General features: G+C 39.3%; 8 protein-coding genes and 3 non-coding genes across 14 annotated transcripts; 6 read left to right on the top strand and 5 right to left on the bottom strand.

Annotated features, from left to right (window-relative positions):
• Positions 1-211: 211 nt before the first annotated feature.
• Positions 212-3,361, bottom strand: F54D12.8 (PAN-3 domain-containing protein; the record flags this gene model as incomplete). 2 transcript variants are annotated; one of them, NM_001377696.1, is made up of 9 exons in its annotated part: positions 212-375; positions 428-487; positions 535-617; positions 661-837; positions 877-1,002; positions 1,053-1,115; positions 1,485-1,718; positions 1,763-1,954; positions 3,068-3,361. In NM_001377696.1, the coding sequence occupies 9 exons, from the start codon at positions 3,359-3,361 to the stop codon at positions 327-329; spliced, it is 1,278 nt and encodes a 425-aa protein (NP_001364545.1). The 2 variants fall into 2 exon arrangements, with proteins under 2 accessions (NP_001364545.1, NP_001364546.1); NM_001377697.1 differs by lacking the exons at positions 428-487; positions 535-617 and having other exon boundaries at positions 370-375.
• Positions 3,362-4,018: 657 nt separating this feature from the next.
• On the top strand, positions 4,019-5,409 carry F54D12.2 (PAN-3 domain-containing protein). Its single transcript, NM_061561.3, has 6 exons — positions 4,019-4,359; positions 4,568-4,706; positions 4,771-4,826; positions 4,873-5,118; positions 5,165-5,227; positions 5,273-5,409. Exons 1-6 carry the CDS (start codon positions 4,084-4,086, stop codon positions 5,351-5,353), a joined length of 861 nt encoding a protein of 286 aa, NP_493962.2. The 5' UTR covers positions 4,019-4,083; the 3' UTR covers positions 5,354-5,409.
• Positions 5,410-5,727: 318 nt separating this feature from the next.
• F54D12.1 (PAN-3 domain-containing protein) lies at positions 5,728-6,694 on the top strand (the record flags this gene model as incomplete). The annotated part of the gene is made up of 4 exons (NM_061562.3): positions 5,728-6,000; positions 6,065-6,203; positions 6,248-6,303; positions 6,350-6,694. 4 exons carry the CDS (start codon positions 5,728-5,730, stop codon positions 6,692-6,694), a joined length of 813 nt encoding a protein of 270 aa, NP_493963.3.
• A 402-nt stretch (positions 6,695-7,096) lies between these two features.
• Positions 7,097-7,457, top strand: Y51H7C.8 (uncharacterized protein). The gene is made up of 2 exons (NM_061563.2): positions 7,097-7,196; positions 7,256-7,457. The coding sequence occupies exons 1-2, from the start codon at positions 7,151-7,153 to the stop codon at positions 7,426-7,428; spliced, it is 219 nt and encodes a 72-aa protein (NP_493964.1). The 5' UTR covers positions 7,097-7,150; the 3' UTR covers positions 7,429-7,457.
• A 434-nt stretch (positions 7,458-7,891) lies between these two features.
• On the top strand, positions 7,892-8,538 carry Y51H7C.7 (Nuclear nucleic acid-binding protein C1D). Its single transcript, NM_061564.4, has 3 exons — positions 7,892-8,016; positions 8,071-8,196; positions 8,248-8,538. Exons 1-3 carry the CDS (start codon positions 7,894-7,896, stop codon positions 8,398-8,400), a joined length of 402 nt encoding a protein of 133 aa, NP_493965.1. The 5' UTR covers positions 7,892-7,893; the 3' UTR covers positions 8,401-8,538.
• Positions 8,539-8,643: 105 nt separating this feature from the next.
• Positions 8,644-9,254, top strand: Y51H7C.41 (Immediate early response 3-interacting protein 1). The gene is made up of 2 exons (NM_001393004.1): positions 8,644-8,715; positions 8,762-9,254. Exons 1-2 carry the CDS (start codon positions 8,648-8,650, stop codon positions 8,925-8,927), a joined length of 234 nt encoding a protein of 77 aa, NP_001380210.1. The 5' UTR covers positions 8,644-8,647; the 3' UTR covers positions 8,928-9,254.
• cogc-4 (Conserved oligomeric Golgi complex subunit 4) lies at positions 8,764-14,441 on the top strand (the record flags this gene model as incomplete). Of its 3 annotated transcripts, NM_061565.7 has the most annotated exons (8): positions 8,764-9,363; positions 9,420-9,545; positions 9,598-9,827; positions 10,898-11,062; positions 11,136-11,614; positions 12,430-12,906; positions 13,368-13,695; positions 14,124-14,441. In NM_061565.7, the coding sequence occupies 8 exons, from the start codon at positions 8,934-8,936 to the stop codon at positions 14,292-14,294; spliced, it is 2,406 nt and encodes an 801-aa protein (NP_493966.1). The 3 variants fall into 3 exon arrangements, with proteins under 3 accessions (NP_493966.1, NP_493967.1, NP_001033341.1); NM_061566.7 differs by lacking the exons at positions 12,430-12,906; positions 13,368-13,695; positions 14,124-14,441 and having other exon boundaries at positions 8,934-9,363; positions 11,136-11,778; NM_001038252.4 differs by lacking the exons at positions 10,898-11,062; positions 11,136-11,614; positions 12,430-12,906; positions 13,368-13,695 and having other exon boundaries at positions 8,934-9,363; positions 14,124-14,294.
• Positions 10,277-10,331, bottom strand: Y51H7C.23. Its single transcript, NR_050853.1, has one exon. It is a non-coding gene; the product is annotated as an Unclassified non-coding RNA Y51H7C.23 (non-coding RNA).
• Y51H7C.31 lies at positions 13,880-13,930 on the bottom strand. Its single transcript, NR_050854.1, has one exon. It is a non-coding gene; the product is annotated as an Unclassified non-coding RNA Y51H7C.31 (non-coding RNA).
• Positions 13,940-14,031, bottom strand: Y51H7C.33. Its single transcript, NR_050855.1, has one exon. It is a non-coding gene; the product is annotated as an Unclassified non-coding RNA Y51H7C.33 (non-coding RNA).
• Positions 14,435-16,795, bottom strand: Y51H7C.9 (Serine racemase). The gene is made up of 11 exons (NM_061567.5): positions 16,743-16,795; positions 16,565-16,683; positions 16,431-16,520; positions 16,240-16,383; positions 15,835-16,185; positions 15,672-15,777; positions 15,223-15,299; positions 15,035-15,176; positions 14,867-14,988; positions 14,629-14,735; positions 14,435-14,558 (listed from the first exon to the last, which is right to left on the bottom strand). The coding sequence occupies exons 1-11, from the start codon at positions 16,777-16,779 to the stop codon at positions 14,507-14,509; spliced, it is 1,347 nt and encodes a 448-aa protein (NP_493968.1). The 5' UTR covers positions 16,780-16,795; the 3' UTR covers positions 14,435-14,506.
• Positions 16,796-17,078: the final 283 nt, after the last annotated feature.

The raw sequence follows: 17,078 nt of genomic DNA on the forward strand, positions 1-17,078 counted from the left end.
GGAGGCTAGATTTTTCAGCAATTACACATTTTTTCCTTACACAAGTTTTTGGAAAGTACCAAACTCCCAACTTAGAGTTGGTGCTAGAGAAGTTGGTCGCATTGCGGTTTTTGTGGTTTTTTCAACACCCCTCACGTTCAGGCATCCGAAGCCCGATCGCTTCTATTTCCAGAGCAACAATTGAAAAAAAAATTCAATCAGCCAAAAAACACCTAATAAGATTGTTTTATTATGATTAACTACTCCCAAAAAAGTCCTAGAATAGTGACAAGAATAATTATTTACATTAGACATTGTCTCGTTCAAACCAAATATCCGACGGTTCCTCAAGAGGCAAAATGGCAGACCAGCCCGTAATTGCTTGGTTCATCACAACTGAAAATAAAAAAACTTATTGAACGAAACTATAAAACAAACAATATCTCACACTGAACCGAGAAAACGTTCTGCTTCGTTCTTGCCGCCAATAACAAGAAGTGAGCAATCACTAAATGAACAAGTATTATTGAGAGAACGTTGAAAATAGATACATACTGTTCATTAAACGGGTTATCATGATTCCAAATTACGGGCGAGTCGTCAAGCCTAAGCTGTGGTTGCAGCCAGAAATATTGTTTCTAAACCAACAAAATTTTGGAAAAAATCGATATGTGGACTCACAGTTGTATTATCTCGCACGTATCCAACATCCACTGTTCTTTGTAGGGGTTTAATCGCATAGAAAACATCATAACCACCCGCGCCGGGAATCGGCATCAGTCCATCTGCCCCAAATGCTACACAGATTGCAGTTGAGTACGATTGAGGATGTTTGATAGGCCAGGGCATCCGAATGAACTGAAACAAGTTGAATGAAATTACCTATTTCTCACTAACCTTAAAACATCCGGGAAGTCCTGTGTACAAATGTGCATCCGCATCCTTACAGCTTTGTCTAGGAATCCAAGTAACCGCAGTACCATTGTATTGATATGATGAGTATGGTGTGGATGTCAGAGTGTGCTGAAATAATAATAATTATTATAGACTTTATGACTCTAGATAACTCTTACAACATAACGTCCATCGGAAAGAGAGCTGAAGTTTGAAGAACATGTGTAGCTGGCCGGAGTATACTGAAAATTAATAACACATTAGTGTTGTGTGGTTCTGTGCACCACACAATATGTTTTATCTATAGTTTGATCTCTCTCTCTCTCTGACTGCCAGTATAGGGGTGGCGATAGGTCGCAACACGACGACCAGCTCCAACTTTGAGCAACTTTTGTAGCGACCTCGAAAGAAAACTTGAGTAAGGGGGTCATGCTAATGTAATTTTCACCTTCAAAATTAGATTGTTGTTGAATCTGCAGTAAAATAGACAGGCCGGCCTGTTGCGACCTATCGCCACCACTAGTAGGAGGTGATTGTAAATTAGAGTGATTCTAGTCTCAATGCCTATCCACTGTGCGGGTGCTCTTGTAATCCCTTTTCTATATACATACCTTTAAACCACCTGCAAACGTTGTTGGTGCATCAGAGTACTCAAATTGATCGACACCTCCATAGTTGTAAACTTTGCACTTGTTACTCCCCAAGTCCACAGCGGCCATAAAACAATCAGGCCGAGAGCTACACTCGAACAGGCACATACTCCAGGAGACAAACTCAATTTGCTCAGCGACAGTTCCAGTGGGCTCTTGTTTCAAGAACGAACTGAACATGGTGCTTGTGCAGACCTGGAAATTGGAAATTGAAGTTATATCCTAATCCCCTAGTGTACCGAGCATTGAGGCTTCGGCTCGAACCAATTTCCACATTTATCCATGTTACTGTCATAAGTGTACGCGATTGTGTAGAACTCGGGAGTTGTTTTAATTTCATAGCTGTCAATGTGTTCTTTGTTATAAGGAGTTACTATTCCATCCAACAAGCCCGATGCCATGTAAGTACAGCTATCAGCGCTGGATTGTACCTGGGAAAAATGTAGGTGTGCTAAATAGACTTGTGTCCTATTTGTCAAAGCCGCAGTGCTTGCGAAAACCTCACTAGAGAACCGCCAGAAGGTGCCTATCGGACTTGCATATGAGACCTATGTCATTCGATAGCCCATGTCTTAAAGCGGTTACTCGTGAATTTTTAGCGGCAAAACTCCAGAACCAAGCTCCCGGCGGGCTCTCAAAGATCCTGAAAATAGCACTGTAACAAAGCATTGGAGGGCCAATTTTCCAATTTCACTTTGGTAGCTTATATCTCAGCGGATAAATTTTTTACAGAAAAGTCATCAACTGATAAGTTGTTGATATTGTTGTAAAGAACAAGTTTGTAGTTGAAAGTTTTTTACCAAAACATTTTAGTTTGAGATAAAACCGCGTGAAGTGCGGCAACTGCTGTTGTTATTTTTATGCTGCTATTCCGTTTCTAATGCTTTTCTCTCAAACAAAAGTTTTTTGGTGAAAAACTTTCAACTACAAACTTGTTTTTTACAACAATATCAACAACTTTTTAGTTGATGACTTTTCTGTAAAAAATTTATCCGCGGAGATATGAGCTACCAAAGTGAAATTAGAAAATTGGCCCTCCAATGCTTTGTTACAGTGCTATTTTAGGATGTTTGAGAGCTCGCCGTAAGCTTGGTTCTAAAGTTTTGCCGCTAAAAATTCACGAGTAACCGTTTTAAGACATGCACTATCGAATGGCATAGGTCTCATATGCAAGTCCGATGGGCACCTTCTGACGGTTCCCTAGTCAGGCCTGGTATCGTTTTGAAAACGCTGTCGGAAAATGCTCATATTCCAAATGTCTGATTGGTTGAATAATTACTAGCTTACGACGCAGGCTATTTGTTTAACTACAATAATTACAAATGAGTATTACAAATAAGTATTAAAATTACAAATACAAAAGTCGGTGCATATAAAAATTGTTTTATTGAAGCACTCAATTGATATCCTGCACAACTTTAACCTAAATCCGCTGATTATGTGAAAATGATTAGGGAATGTCTGCTAAAGTTTTACTCAAGAAATGGGTATATCAGTCAATGGCCTATATAACTAGTACTGCTTTAAATAACACAAAACCCAACCTTAAAAGCGACCTTCTCCTCCTTGTCATTCGCATACCCTTCTTGATCATTCTTCACTTGAATCACATCTCCAACAGCGTACAGAACACATACCTCTGTACTAGAATATGCGAGAATGCACGTAGACGATTCAAGACACTTTTGCGCACAGTCTCGCCAATCAGCTATCCCAACTTGAGATGTACCATAGCTAGTGCTGGGGACAGGTGAACCTTTCACTGCGACCATATAGGTTTCAGAAGTTGTGAGCTTCCAAAGTTCGATGAAAAGTAAAAAGGAGAGTAGACTCGTCATTTTGAAGAGTGAGGAGAGCTTGTGGACATGGAGATGGGCGGTTCACTACTGGACAGTAACCATGGATCCCGTGAGATTTTTTATGGGATTTTTCGTGTACTTGTTCATGTTTTTGTTTGTACTTCAAATAGGAGAACAAATGAAAATGCTACTTAAAACATGAAGAATGACTTGAAAAATTTTGTATCTCTATCTGCTCACGTGGTCTCAGAAAGTCTCATCGCGGTTTGATCTACAAAAAATTCGGGAATTTCTTTCCCAGAAAAAGTGTGACGTCAGCACACTCTTAACCATGCGAAATGAGATGAGATGTCTGTGTTTCTTCTCCCGCATTTTTTGTAGATCAAAGCGAAATGGGACTTTAACCTGTGGTCTATAAGCCCAGGCTGCTATGCAGTCAGATTTACCTCTGAAGCCCGGACATTTTGATTCCAGGACGGACCCTAGCAGATGCTAAGAACTAATACTTTACCGGATACCAAACGACTATTTATAGTTGTACAACCTTAAGACATACTAAAAGTTTGAGTAATTCTACGTAAATCCAAATTTTGAAGGCACCTGCCATTTTGGAGAGACCCCTCGTGTAGTCATAAATCTGAGAGACGTTTATAGGTCTGTTTGTAGTTCTGTTGAACTAAAGTACATACATCCTAAAGCGGTAACCCTTAGCGATATCTAGTAACGAAACTTTTGTCAAACTTTTGAACATTTTATAAAATATGACATCGTGGCTCTTTCTCTTTCTAATCTACCCCATTAATTCCATAATGGTGTCTGTACGTGGCGCCCCTGAAACATCAACGAGCTACCCGACGGGAATAATCAATGATTTGACATGGGACGAGTGTGTCGAACAGTGTATAACAACGGAAAATTGTATACTAGCATACTCTAATAGCCTGGATGTGTGTTATTTATACGCTGTTGGAGATGTTATTGAGGTTAGAAACGATCAGAATGGGTATTCAGATCTGAAGGATACGGTGTCTTTCAAGGTAAGTTGAAATGGCACGAGGAAATTGGAAAAGGGTCTGCTAGAATAAAACTCACAGTTAAAGGTTCTACTGGCATTAGTGAATTGATCCAGCTATCGTTTATAGGTTGTCTGGATGATGCCGATTATATAACCAGCTTTCAATAGTAGTTCTCCATCGTCCCCATACTTCTGCTAGACTATATAATACTCACAAACTCTAGTTTCAGATGCTGAAATGGCCTGAACAATGTGCAAAACGATCTGTGAATATGTTGGTTGGAATTATTAACCCTTATAAAAAGAATAATATAACATCCTATACAATAGCAATTTCTCCGGAGACTGGGAACTATCAAATTAAATATGGTAAGGTACCAAACTGTATAGGGGTCCTTGGCTTGTGTCGAATAAAAATTCAGCTACCTTTCAGTATACACCTTAACCGACGGCTGTGGCGATTGGCTGAAGCCTGTGCCAACTTGCCAGGTAACCTAACTTCTAATCGCCTACACTTTACCCTATTCCTCCCCAGAACTGCCCTGTCACCATGTTCAGCTTCATCGCTATGCCGGAAACACGAACTGTAATAGCCCCGCCAAACATTAAATCATGGACGGACTGCATGTTCGCATGCTATTTGAATACAAATTGTATGGCGGCTTTTATGACGGGATATCCTAATTGTCGAAATGTCATGTATGGGAATGTTACCTCGTGGATCAAACTTCTTGCAAAGCTTCCTAAAAGCAAATCACTCTTGAACTATATAGCGGTGAAGGTGAGGCTATAGAAAGATTGTAGTTTGTATAACTATTATATTTCAGTACGTTTACGACAAAGTATCATGTTTGAAAAACTTTGCGTCGTTGTTTACTTCATCTACATTAGTAAGTCCACCTTTGAACCTTTGTAGTTCAAAAGAGTCATTACAGTATACCCAATCAACTGATCAATACTCTTCATATCAGACAACGACCTTATCTGATAACAAAACAACTATTCAGTATTTTTGATTTAAAGAAACTCGGCTTTGTGCTCTCCATTAATTGTAAATAAACTAGAACTGTTATATAAATTTTGATAGTTAGTAGTTAGTAGTCAGTATTAAATCGTATAGGGTTCCCTTAATAGCCCCTTAAACCAACTCGCCGTTAGAACTGATGACCGAGCCCAGGCAAATGAATATACTGTTACTTTACAAGCTCTGTCATGAATTACCTGATAGCTACATGAAAACTTACAGCTACGTGCAGATTTCGTGCCTGTGCACACCTCTGGCACACATCATACTACATCCGTCCAAAAACTAATTCAGCTACCCCTAGCGACATCTCTAGTAACGAAACTTTTGTTCAGGCCGTATAGTTGACAAATTTTCCAAACAAACATGTGGCTCCTTTTTCTTATTTGTTATGTACTTGTTAATTCCATAATGGTATCTGTACGTGGTGCACCTGAAATATCAACGAGCTACTCGACTGAAATAATCAACAGTTTGACATGGGACGAGTGTGTCAAACAATGCTTGTCAACGGAAATCTGTATAATGGCATATTCGAATAGCTTAAATATATGTTATCTATACGCTGTTGGAGATGTTATTGAGGTTAGACACGATCAGAATGGATATTCAGAATTAAGGGATACGGTTTCTTTTAAGGTGAGCTCTGGTTTGTAGTCACCAGGGGGACCGGCCTATTAACTACCTAAAAACTGAGTTCCAGATGCTAACGTGGCCCGAACAATGCACAAAGCGATCTGTAGATATGTTGCTCGGAATTATAAATCCATATAACACAAAGAACATAAAGACGTACGAAATTAAGCTTACTCCGGAAAATGGCAACTATGAAATTGAATACGGTTAGGCCTATATCTTCTTGGGGAACCACTGTATTTTGTTTCAGTGTACTCCATCACCAGTAACTGTAAAGATTGGTTGAAGCCTACGCCTACGTGTCAGGTACCTAACTTGCCATCTGTAAACTCTAAAAAGAACACCTTTTCAGGACTGCCCTGTCACCATGTTCAGCTTCACCGGTATGTTTTTCGCGTACCAAGGCTCTACATTTACACCGATTGTCTCGAGTAAAGAGTCATGGAGGGAGTGTTTGTTCACGTGCTACTTGAATAAAAACTGTATGGCGGCTTCGGTGAATGTCGACGGTTACTGTAACAGCTGGGACTATGGAATTCTTACTTCGTGGGATGCCACGCCTGCGAGTCTTCCGGTCCTTGGAACGAGGCTGCCGTATTTGGCATTGAAGGTGAGTGGGGATTACACGTGGTGTCAGGCTGTCTCAATACAGTTTGATCTACAAAAAATGCGGGATTTTTTTCCAGAAAAATTGTGACGTCAGCACGCTCTTACCCATGCAAAATCAGATGAGATGTCTGCGGCTAACCTCCCGCTTTTTTCGAAGATCAAAACGAAATGGGTTTTTTTTCTGACTCCACGTGGGATTAGGCGTAGGCTTCGGCTTATGATTAGGTTAAGGATTAGGCTAGGCTTAGTCTTAGGCCAGGCCCAACAGGTTTTCGTAATTTTTGACATTTTCAGTATGTTCAAGACAGTGCCACGTGTTCACGAAACTTTAAATCGCTTTATGATGGATCCTTATTTGTAAGTTCTAATTAAATTAGGTAAATCGCTAAGATAATTCGAAATGATGGGCTTATTTTCGGTTTTTTTCTGTTATTAAATATAATTCTATAGAAATAAATAACCAACGTGTTGGATTTATTCACCTTTCGTTACTATTTATTGGTAGTAGAATTTATTATTTAGAATTATTCTCGAAATTAACAAAATGAGCTTGCTGGTCCAATATGACGAATTGCTCGGACTCTGTGATGGTTAGTTTCGGGCGTGTACGCTGTAAATTCTATAACAAACAAAAAATCATGAATTTCAGGCCAAATCCAGAGAAAATTGAACAATATTGTGTTGTGTTCGATCGGCAAAATGAACGAAAAGATGGGTCTTCGGCGTCGAGTCATGGTGCAATCGGTGGTCGAAAAAGTGATCAAATATGAGAACGGCGGGCACGAGCAGATGGATGAAGAACAAATGGAATTGAAATTCTAATTTTATGAATAAATAGATTTTATGTTGAATTATTGAATATTTCTGGCTGAAAACCCGGAATTCAGACCGATTTTTCGACTGGAACTGGGTTTTTTGGTAGCATTTAGCTCTGAAAATTTATAATTTAACTTTTTTTCACACAAATTCCGTAAAAAACCTCGATTTTCAACTAAAAATTGAGATTTTGAAGCGAAAATCCTTTTTATTAATAAAAAATTATTCTGCACGAGATATGCGCCGACACTAACGCAAAACGCGCCAGCAGCCACCCTTGGCGCATTATTTGTTCGGTGAATTTTTTCTTTTATTTTCTATTTATTATTTTCTTATTTTTAACGAAAAAATGTAAAAATTTACAATTTTTGTTCTTAAAATCACTCACAAAAGTTAATTTGAACTCGAATTTTGATTTAAATTACGTTTTTCTCGAAGAAAAACACAATTTTCCACCAAATATCATTCCAGATGTCCTCCACCAAGTCAATCCCAGCTGATGTGATCGCCAAATTGCAGAAATTCGACGAGCTCATCACAAAATTAGAGGATGCAGTTGAGGAAGTCGATGTTGGAGTTGAAAAGCATTTTGAGGTGCGCTTTTTTCCTCAAAATCCGATTTTAATCGATAATTCCTTAATTTTTCAGCGATCCGCTCACGAAATGGCCCTTGTCGACACGATGAGCATGTTCCTAATGGACAGTTTAATGTGGGCAGTTCAAGCGACAAAAGGTGGCGGCGCCGATAAAAATGACGATTTATTGATCGATTTGGTAAGATTTTTCTGAAAATCTGGTTAAAAACTGCTTATTTCTGATTTTCAGGCCCGCACAAAGCGAATGACTGCCGATATGAAGGAGATAAATTTGCGGCAAGATGCGCCACGGATCAACAAGCAGGCCGCCGCGAATTTCGTAAGAAACGCTCTCTGGGAGCAGCCGGAGCAGGGAGAATCGTCGAAAAAAGCTGCCAAATAGATAATTTATTCAAAATTGTTGAATTTTACCTTGTTTTCCTGTATTTTTTGTTGAATTTTCCTCATTTTTTCGCGAAATTCTACAAAATTCGCGATAAAATCTCCATTCCCTTGAAAAAATGCAAGTGCGCCCCATCGCAATATTTATTTTACTTGTCGTGCTGGATTCCGTTTTCCCATCGGATTTGCATATATTTTCACGTTAAAGTTCCTGCAAAAACTTCAAAACTCGGCTATTGTTCAGGTTAATGCTCTCCGAGCTCATTATTGCCGGAACTCTGGTCATCAACGCGTTTGCTGTCCTCAATTTTAATTTGTAAGTGAAAAAAAAGAAAATCTTGCTCTAAAAGCTCAATTTTCAGGAAAAAGAGCCCAGAAAACGCATTCGGAGTCGTCGAAACCCACCAGACCGATTCGCTTGGCGATAAAGTCCGCAATTTCCTGATTTCCCTTCAATACTTTCGAATTTTCGTGGCAATTTGGAATATTTTCATCATTTTCTTGATGCTCGTGTTCTTCTCACACTAAAAATCGATGCCTGAACCAATACTACACTCAAAATTCCTGTCGGGATTGCCGGCGGGGCGGAAAAATGGCGTGCGGCACGGCGAAAAACCCGAAAAAGTCGGCGAAAAGCAGTTCGATTTTACTAGAAAAATTCGCGAGCTCCGGTTAGAGCTGGAAATCAAAAAACGAGAGGAAGAACGCATCGAGAAGGATATTGCAATCATTTTGGAGGAGAACACAATCGACGGTGGCGAGCAAAATCGTTCGTTCGGTTTAGCAGTCACTCGGCTCAATAATCACATGCTCGTCGTCGAGAACTCCGCGAAACAGTTGACCAGTGCTCTTAAGAACATTTCCGTACTGGCAGATACTATAAGTGGACGGGTTTCTGCTTTAGACGTCGCTAAGACACGAGTTGTCGGGTGTCTGCAGTTGGCTGGGGATATGAGAGATTTGGGTTTGTAGTTTGTAGTTTGTAGTCTGGCAGACCACCCATAAAACTTGGGTTTTCAGGAGTTTGCGCGGAAGGAATTGACGACGCAATTCGCTCTGAAGACTTTGAAACAGCTTCCCAACATATTCATCGCTTCTTAACACTCGATCAGGCTGTATTTCAGATTCGAGAGTTCAAGCAGAAAGGTTTTTTCGCCTTTAATAGCTAATTTTACGTCAAATCCTGCCCATTTTCCAGACGCCACTGACTCAATTCGCCACAGCTACGAAGTGCTCTCATCGGCGAAAGAACGCTTGTCGAAAATTCTGAAATCCCGTCTAACAGAGTCTGTTCAAAAGGGAGACGTCGCAGAAATGCAGCGATTTATTAAAATGTTCCCGTTGATTCATGAACCCGACGAGGGATTACAGAGATATTCGGTTTTCTTGAATCAGAAAATCGATAAACTGGCCGAGGATAATTTGGCGGTAAGAAATCGGCTATTTTTGTAGGAAATATTCTTTAAAAAAGAGGAAAAAATACCAAAATTGATCAAAAAATTGGGTCTGCTAATTATTTTTTGTAGTTTGTAGTCTAGCAGACCATATTTCTTCAAAACCCCATAGGTCTGCTAAATCGAAACTTTTAGTTTGTAGTCTAGCAGACCGAATTTCGACAAAACCCCATTGGTCTGCTAAATCGAAATTTGTAGTTTGTAGTCTAGCAGACCAAAGTTCGACAAAACCCCATGGGTCTGCTAAATCGAAACTTGTAGTTTGTAGTCTAGCAGACCATATTTCTTCAAAACCCCATTGGTCTGCTAAATCGAAACTTGTAGTTTGTAGTCTAGCAGACCAAATTTCTTCAAAACCCCATAGGTCTGCTAAATCGAAGCTTGTAGTTTGTAGTCTAGCAGACCAAATTTCTTCAAAATCTTATTGGTTTGCTAAATCGAAAAGTGTAGTTTGTAGTCTAGCAGACCGAATTTCTTCAAAACCCAATGGGTCTGCTAAATCGAAACTTGTAGTTTGTAGTCTAGCAGACCAACTTTCGCCAAAACCTCATGGGTCTGCTAAATATTTTATGTAGTTTGTAGTCTAGCAGACCGAATTTCTTCGAAATCCTATTGGTCTGCTAAATCGAAACCTGTAGTTTGTAGTCTAGCAGACCAATACATTTTTTTTCTTCAATTATCCATCAAACAACGGCGAGAAAAATTTCAAAATTTACCCAAAATTAGTGTTTAGCGCACTAATTTTTCAGGAAAATTACGAAAATTGCCACTTCTGCTAGATTTTTGCTGCAAATTTGCAGCCATTGGTCTGCGAAATGCGCTTTGTAGTTTGTAGCCTAGCAGACCAAACTCATTTTTCTTCGATTTTCAGCAAGAAATCTACGAAAAAATATCAAAAACTATTGATTTTGCTCTTAAATTTGCTATTAAAACCTGTTTTTAATTAAAATTGTGGAAAAAATCCCCGATATTGGTCTGCTAAATCGAAATTCGTAGTTTGTAGTCTAGCAGACCAAAATTTTCGTTTTAAAAAATGATTTCCAGATAATGAAAGCCGGTGGAACCGATGACAATCGTCGAAATGTCCTCTACGCTGACACTTTGTTCATGTTCTTTGAAGGAGTCGCCGAGATTATTGAATCGAATCTTCCAGTACTTGAACACTCGTACGGCCTGGAAAAGTTGCTGGATTTCATGTTTATTTTGCAGGTAAATTCATCAAAAAATTTAAAATTCAAATAATTAAAAATCAAATTTAATTTAAAATTTTAATAATTTCCAGGCAAGAATTGACGAGTTTTTCCGACGCCTTCATGAAGAATTCGACACCCGACGCCGACTTTCCCACTTCAATCGCCTTGTCGATGACGTCATTCATCAGAAAAAAGCAGCGGAAGCCGTCGAGGATGCTCCAGATCCGATGGAAATCGATGCGATAGCTTCTGAGATTTGTATGATGAATACGTCGGCGGAAATGTATTGGAGATTTGTTTCTAGAAGAATTGGGAAGAATGAAGTGATTAGAAGTCCTTCTGGAGACGGCGATGATGAGGAAAACGAGGAAGCTCGGCAAGAACGACACAGGCTTAGGAAGGAAGCTAAAGAGCAGAAAATGGATCAGCTGTTAAATAGAAGCCGTGTTGGGACGAAAATGCAGGAATTAATTGGCAATTATTGTCTTTTGGAGCATTTTTATATGTTAAAATCGGTACAGAAGGCTATAAAATCCGATGTGAAAGAGGATGCTGGTGGCTTGACGAGGTGCGGAGACAAAAAATATCGAAAAAGGCCCCTAAAACAAGAAAAAATATGTTAAAACCGCCAGATTTAGCTGAAATTTGAAATTTTTAACTTTGTTAACTTGCAGCAGTATTTATTGAATTTTATGCTAATTTAGGTACATTTAAATACAACAAATACCCAAAATTCAGCAAAATTAACATAAAAATCTTATAAACTACCAAAATCACATGTGATTAAAGGTAATAATCAATGAAATGGAGCTGAAATTAGCTAAAATCTTGCATTTTGCCATCTTGCTTATTCAATTATCGCTATTTACTGCGTATTCCAGTCGATAAATACCAAAAATACTGAAAAAAAAGCAGTATTTATTGCATTTTTATGGTAATTTAGGTACATTTAAATACAAGAACTACCCTAAATTCTCCTAAATTTACATAAAAATCTTATAATTTGAATGTTTAAAAAGCGAAAAGTTGACGATTTTTTTTAAATATAAAAAAAGGATATTTAAAAAAAATAGAGAAATTTTTAATTTTTTCCCGAAAAAAACGGAAAAACCGGCATAATTTATACTCAAATTGTCTAAAAAATGAAGATTTAACAAATTTAAATCGAAATTTTACGATTTTTTATGAAAATTGGAGAAAAAACTTATTTTAATTAAGATAAATATGATAAATTCTTCAAAAAATATATTCCTAAAAAATATTTTTTAAAATCGACATAATTTACACACACAAACCAGCAAGCAAAATTGAAATTTCACAACGAAAATTTACAGAAAAAAACGAATTTCTGCCAATTTTAAGCCTAAAAATCCATATTTCCAGCTCAATCGTCGACGATGTGGTGTTCATCATTCGAAAATCGATCCGCCGAGCTGCAGGATCCGGCAATGTTGATAGTGTCTGTGCCACCATTAACAACGCCACTGCACTCATCGATACAGTCGTCCACGGGCATTTACGCCAGAGCATCCAGCAGGGATACGTCACCTCATCCAATTTCGCATCTGAAGCATTCACGGCTTATCAGCAAGGAAAACCAGTGAAGGAGGCGGCGGATGCTCAGAAGGAGCAATTTTTGCTCGCTCTGAACAATTCTGCGAAGCTCTCCGAGCTGTTGATTGAGCTTCAGAAGGGATTGATCACGGAATGGGCTGGAGTCAAGCGGCCTGATGTTGAGAAGAATAAGCTCGAGCATTCGACGACGCAAATTGAGGAGTCGGCGAAGAAATTGGCCAGTTTGGCGAAGCATGGGGTGGAGGAGCTGTTTAAGAGTGCATTTAAGAATAAGATTAAGCAAGGGTAGGTTTTGGACTACAAACTACAAGATTTTTGAACAAAAAATGCCGAAAAAAGCAAGGAAATCAGCCGGAAGCATCTAAAAATCAGAGTTTTTGTGAAAATTAGAAGAAAAAAGATCCCAATAATGGAAATATGATAATTTAAGCGGAAATTTCGGATTTTTTTTCCTAAAAAAATCGAAAAACCAGCATAAATTATACACAAAATTGAGTTTTTTTTTTTAATTTAAATATTTTAAAACGAAATTTTACGATTTTTGAATGAAAATTAGAAGAAAATTAATTTTAATGAGAGAAATATGACGGTTTCTTCAAAAATTGAGAAATTTTTAATTTTTTTTCGCAAAAAATCGAAAAATCTAGTTAAAAGTATCTTTAAATTGAAAATTACGATTTTTTCATTGAAAATTTTCATTTAAAAATTGAAAATTGAAAATTTTGAACTGAATTTCAAAATTTCAGCGCCGATCCATACCAAGAAATCGATCGCCAAATGACAATGCAAGACGTCGAGTACTATGAAGCTCACGACCCATTCATGGAGCAATTCCTGGCACAAATCGACCGGCTTCTCGTTGAAAATGAGCCCCTACTGTTTGCGGACAACTATCAGACGCTTCTCCTGCTCACTTCTTCAGAAATTGCTCGGCAAATTGAGCAATCTCTGGCAAAATGTCAATTCAACAGATATGGAGCACTTCAATTGGATCGAGAATATCGCCAGATTTGTGCTTATTTGACAAATGTGGCTGGATGGTCGGCGCGGGAGAAAGTTGGACGGCTGGGACAGGTAAAATAAAGAAAAATGAATTATTTTGGGTCTGCTAGGCTACAAACTACACGAAATATTTAGCAGACCCGCTCTAGAAATTCCAAAAAAGTTGAGAAAAATTGGAAAAAAATGGCAATTTTCTCTTGGGTCTGCTAGACTACAAACTACAAAAGCCTATTTAGCAGACCCACGCCAACTTCTGATGGGTCTGCTAGACTACAAACTACAAAAGCCTATTTAGCAGACCCACGCCAACTTCTGATGGGTCTGCTAGGCTACAAACTACAAAAAATATTTAGCAGACCCAACTAATGTCTTATAAATTTGGGCCTGCTAGACTACAAACTACAAAAGCCTATTTAGCAGACCCACGCCAATTTCTGATGGGTCTGCTAGACTACAAACTACACGAAATATTTAGCAGACCCAACTTCCAATTTTTCCAGATCGTCTCCCTCCTCAACGTGGAAACTATCGACGAAGCAATGGAGGTTTGGCATAATTCAAAAGCGATGACGTCATCGGCGACAATTCGAACTCTTACTCTACCAGAAGTCAGAAAAGTTCTCGCGTTACGAGCCGACTTCCCAACTGTCGCTATTAAATCTATCGAATAATTGTCGATTAATTAAATTATTCTCTTAAAATTTCCAATTTTATTGATTTTTTTGTATAGGAATATGTAAATTTATTAATTGAATTGTATGGGTTTCTTCTCAATTGGATTGTGATTTCTATTTTTAAAAAAATTATTCTAAAACTCGAAATTCTGATATTTTATTTTTATTTCCGTTTGTTCAATTTTCAATGTTGCATATCTGATGTTTTATCAAAGTCTTGGCAGGCGATTGTTCTTGAATTGGCAGTTTGACGGGTCGTATCTGAAAGTTTTCTCTGGTCTGCTAAATCGTGTTGTGTAGTTTGTAGTGTCTGGCAGACCAAAGAACTCACACTTCCTGGAACTTCTGCTTCAACTGCATTTCGTGCTCCTCTCCGCGCACCTCAATCACCATCTTGACACGTTGACTCGACATGTCGTTTCTCATGAATGCACGTTCCTTTAAATTTTATGGTTTTTTGCTTTAAAATGACGGAAAAAAAGTTTGAAAGTCAGAAATATCACCAGTTTTCAGTGTATTTCTGAGAATTTCAGATAATTTTTACCATTTTGAAGCCTGTGAAAGCCTACCAAATACAAATCCCGAACATTTCCACTCAGTTCGCCCACCAGGCCAGTCAATTTCGACAGACCACCAGGCTTATCAGGAATGATAACCGACAGACGAATTACACGATGATCATACGCGAGACCTGAAGATCAGAGGTTACTGTAGGCCTATTGTAGACCTACGCCTACCTCTCTCAATGCATCTACCCAGCGATGTACTATCGATATTTCCACCAGAGAGAATTGATACGACTGTTTTTCCCTTCAAATGATTCAGCTTTCCCGATAGAATTGCTCCGATTCCGATTGCTCCGGCGCCTTCGCAGACCACCTGGAATTCAAGAGGGTTACTGTAGAAGTATGGGATCTAGGTGTACCTTCTCATTCTCGATTAGGCGGAGAATTGCCACAGCGATGTCGTTTTCAGGCACACTAATCACTCGATCCACTTTTCCTGCAATATGTGTAGTTTGTAGTTTGTAGCAGGGTTTGGCGGTAGTTGCACGTGGTGCCAGGCTGTCCTATTACGGTTTGATCTACAAAAAATGCGATAATTTTTCGCCCAAAAATGTGACGTCAGCACTTTCTTAACCATACGAAATCAGTTGCGAACTCTGTGTCTCTTCTCACGCATTTTTTGTAGGTCTACGTAGATCAAACCGAAATGGGACACTCTGACACCACGTGTAGTTGCCGTTTTCGGCGAATCGGCAAATCGTCGGTTTGCCGAAATATGTATATTTCGCCAGTTGTGGAATATGTCGTTTGCCGAAAAAATATCGTTTTCCGACCACCGCTGGTTTGTAGTTTGTAGTCTACCACATACCGATCATCGACGCAAAAGCATTCACTCCTGCATTGGGTACTGCTAATCCGTCAGCTAGTGTTGGACGAGTCGGCGTGTACACAGGGTGTCCTGCTTGGAGAGATTTCTGGAAAAAAATGTAGTTTGTAGTTTATAGTTTGTAGTTGATCATCATCATCCTTACCACAATAGCCTGACAAGTCTCACTAACAACACCGATCACTTCGGTAGTTGGAGACAAAGCCTTGACAGCTGTGGCGACACCTGCAACCAGCCCACCACCACCAACCGGCACCAAAATCGCGTCAGGCATCTGGATTTGCTCCAGAATCTCGATTCCAGTGGTGCCGGCGCCGGCGAGAATGTCATAATGATCGTAGCCGTTGATATAGGTTCCGTTGCTATCGTGAGCCATCCGAAGAGCGATTTCTCGGCTCTCGGCGATGTCTTCGCCCTGAACCAGAATGTTGGCTCCCAGGTCCTGGCATCGATTGATTTTCATCAATGGAGCAATCTTGGGCATCACCACGTTCACCTGAAAGTAGAGATTTTGGGTGTCTGCTAATTAAATTTTGTAGTTTGTAGTCACCTCTACACCCAACTGTTTCCCATGAAGAGAAAGTGCCAGCGCATGATTTCCAGCAGAAGCCGCGTAAACCCCGGCTTTCTTCTTCTCCTCCGGCAAATTCTGTAGAGCATATCGGGCTCCGCGCTCCTTGAAGCTTCCAGTGTCCTACAAAAAAGTGCTCAAGGCAACAGGCACGAAGACCTACACAGTACCTGATTGACCTCCATCTTCAGATAGATGTTCATATCGAACAATTTCGACAAACATCTGGATTTCCGGCAATCGGTACGAACGATTCCATTCTAAAACGGAAGAATTTTCACTGAAACCGGGATTCATCCCAAACCTGAATCCGATGATGAGCCATCGAAATATCGCCGAATTGCAGGATTTTCGGGTTTTCCGGGTCACAAAAGACATCCTTCAGAGGCACGGATGCCACGTGGCGGCGGTGAGCTAGAGAATCTGAAAGATGGCTGTGAAATCCACGTGGAAAAGGCTATCGGCTGGAAATTGAAACTCACAGAAAATCGACTTTCGAAGCAACGTGCTTTGAAGCATGTTTGAAATGAGAATTGAATTTTTTTAAAATAAAATTTAAATTTCCACGGGATTTTTTTTTCAAGTTTTCCGTGACAAATTGCAAAAATTGCAATATTTTGCTTTGGGTCTGCTAGACTACAAACTACAAGTATCGATTTAGCAGACCCAACAGTTTTTTTTTCTAAATTTGGGTCTGCTAGACTACAAACTACACGAAATATTTAGCAGACCCAAGCAGTTTCTGATAAATTTTGGTCTGCTAGACTACAAACTACAAGTTTCGATTTATCAGACCCATGGGGGGTTTGAAGAAATTT

The sequence above is a fragment of the Caenorhabditis elegans genome, chromosome II (genome assembly GCF_000002985.6).
Source record: "Caenorhabditis elegans chromosome II".
Lineage (NCBI taxonomy): Eukaryota > Metazoa > Nematoda > Chromadorea > Rhabditida > Rhabditidae > Caenorhabditis > Caenorhabditis elegans.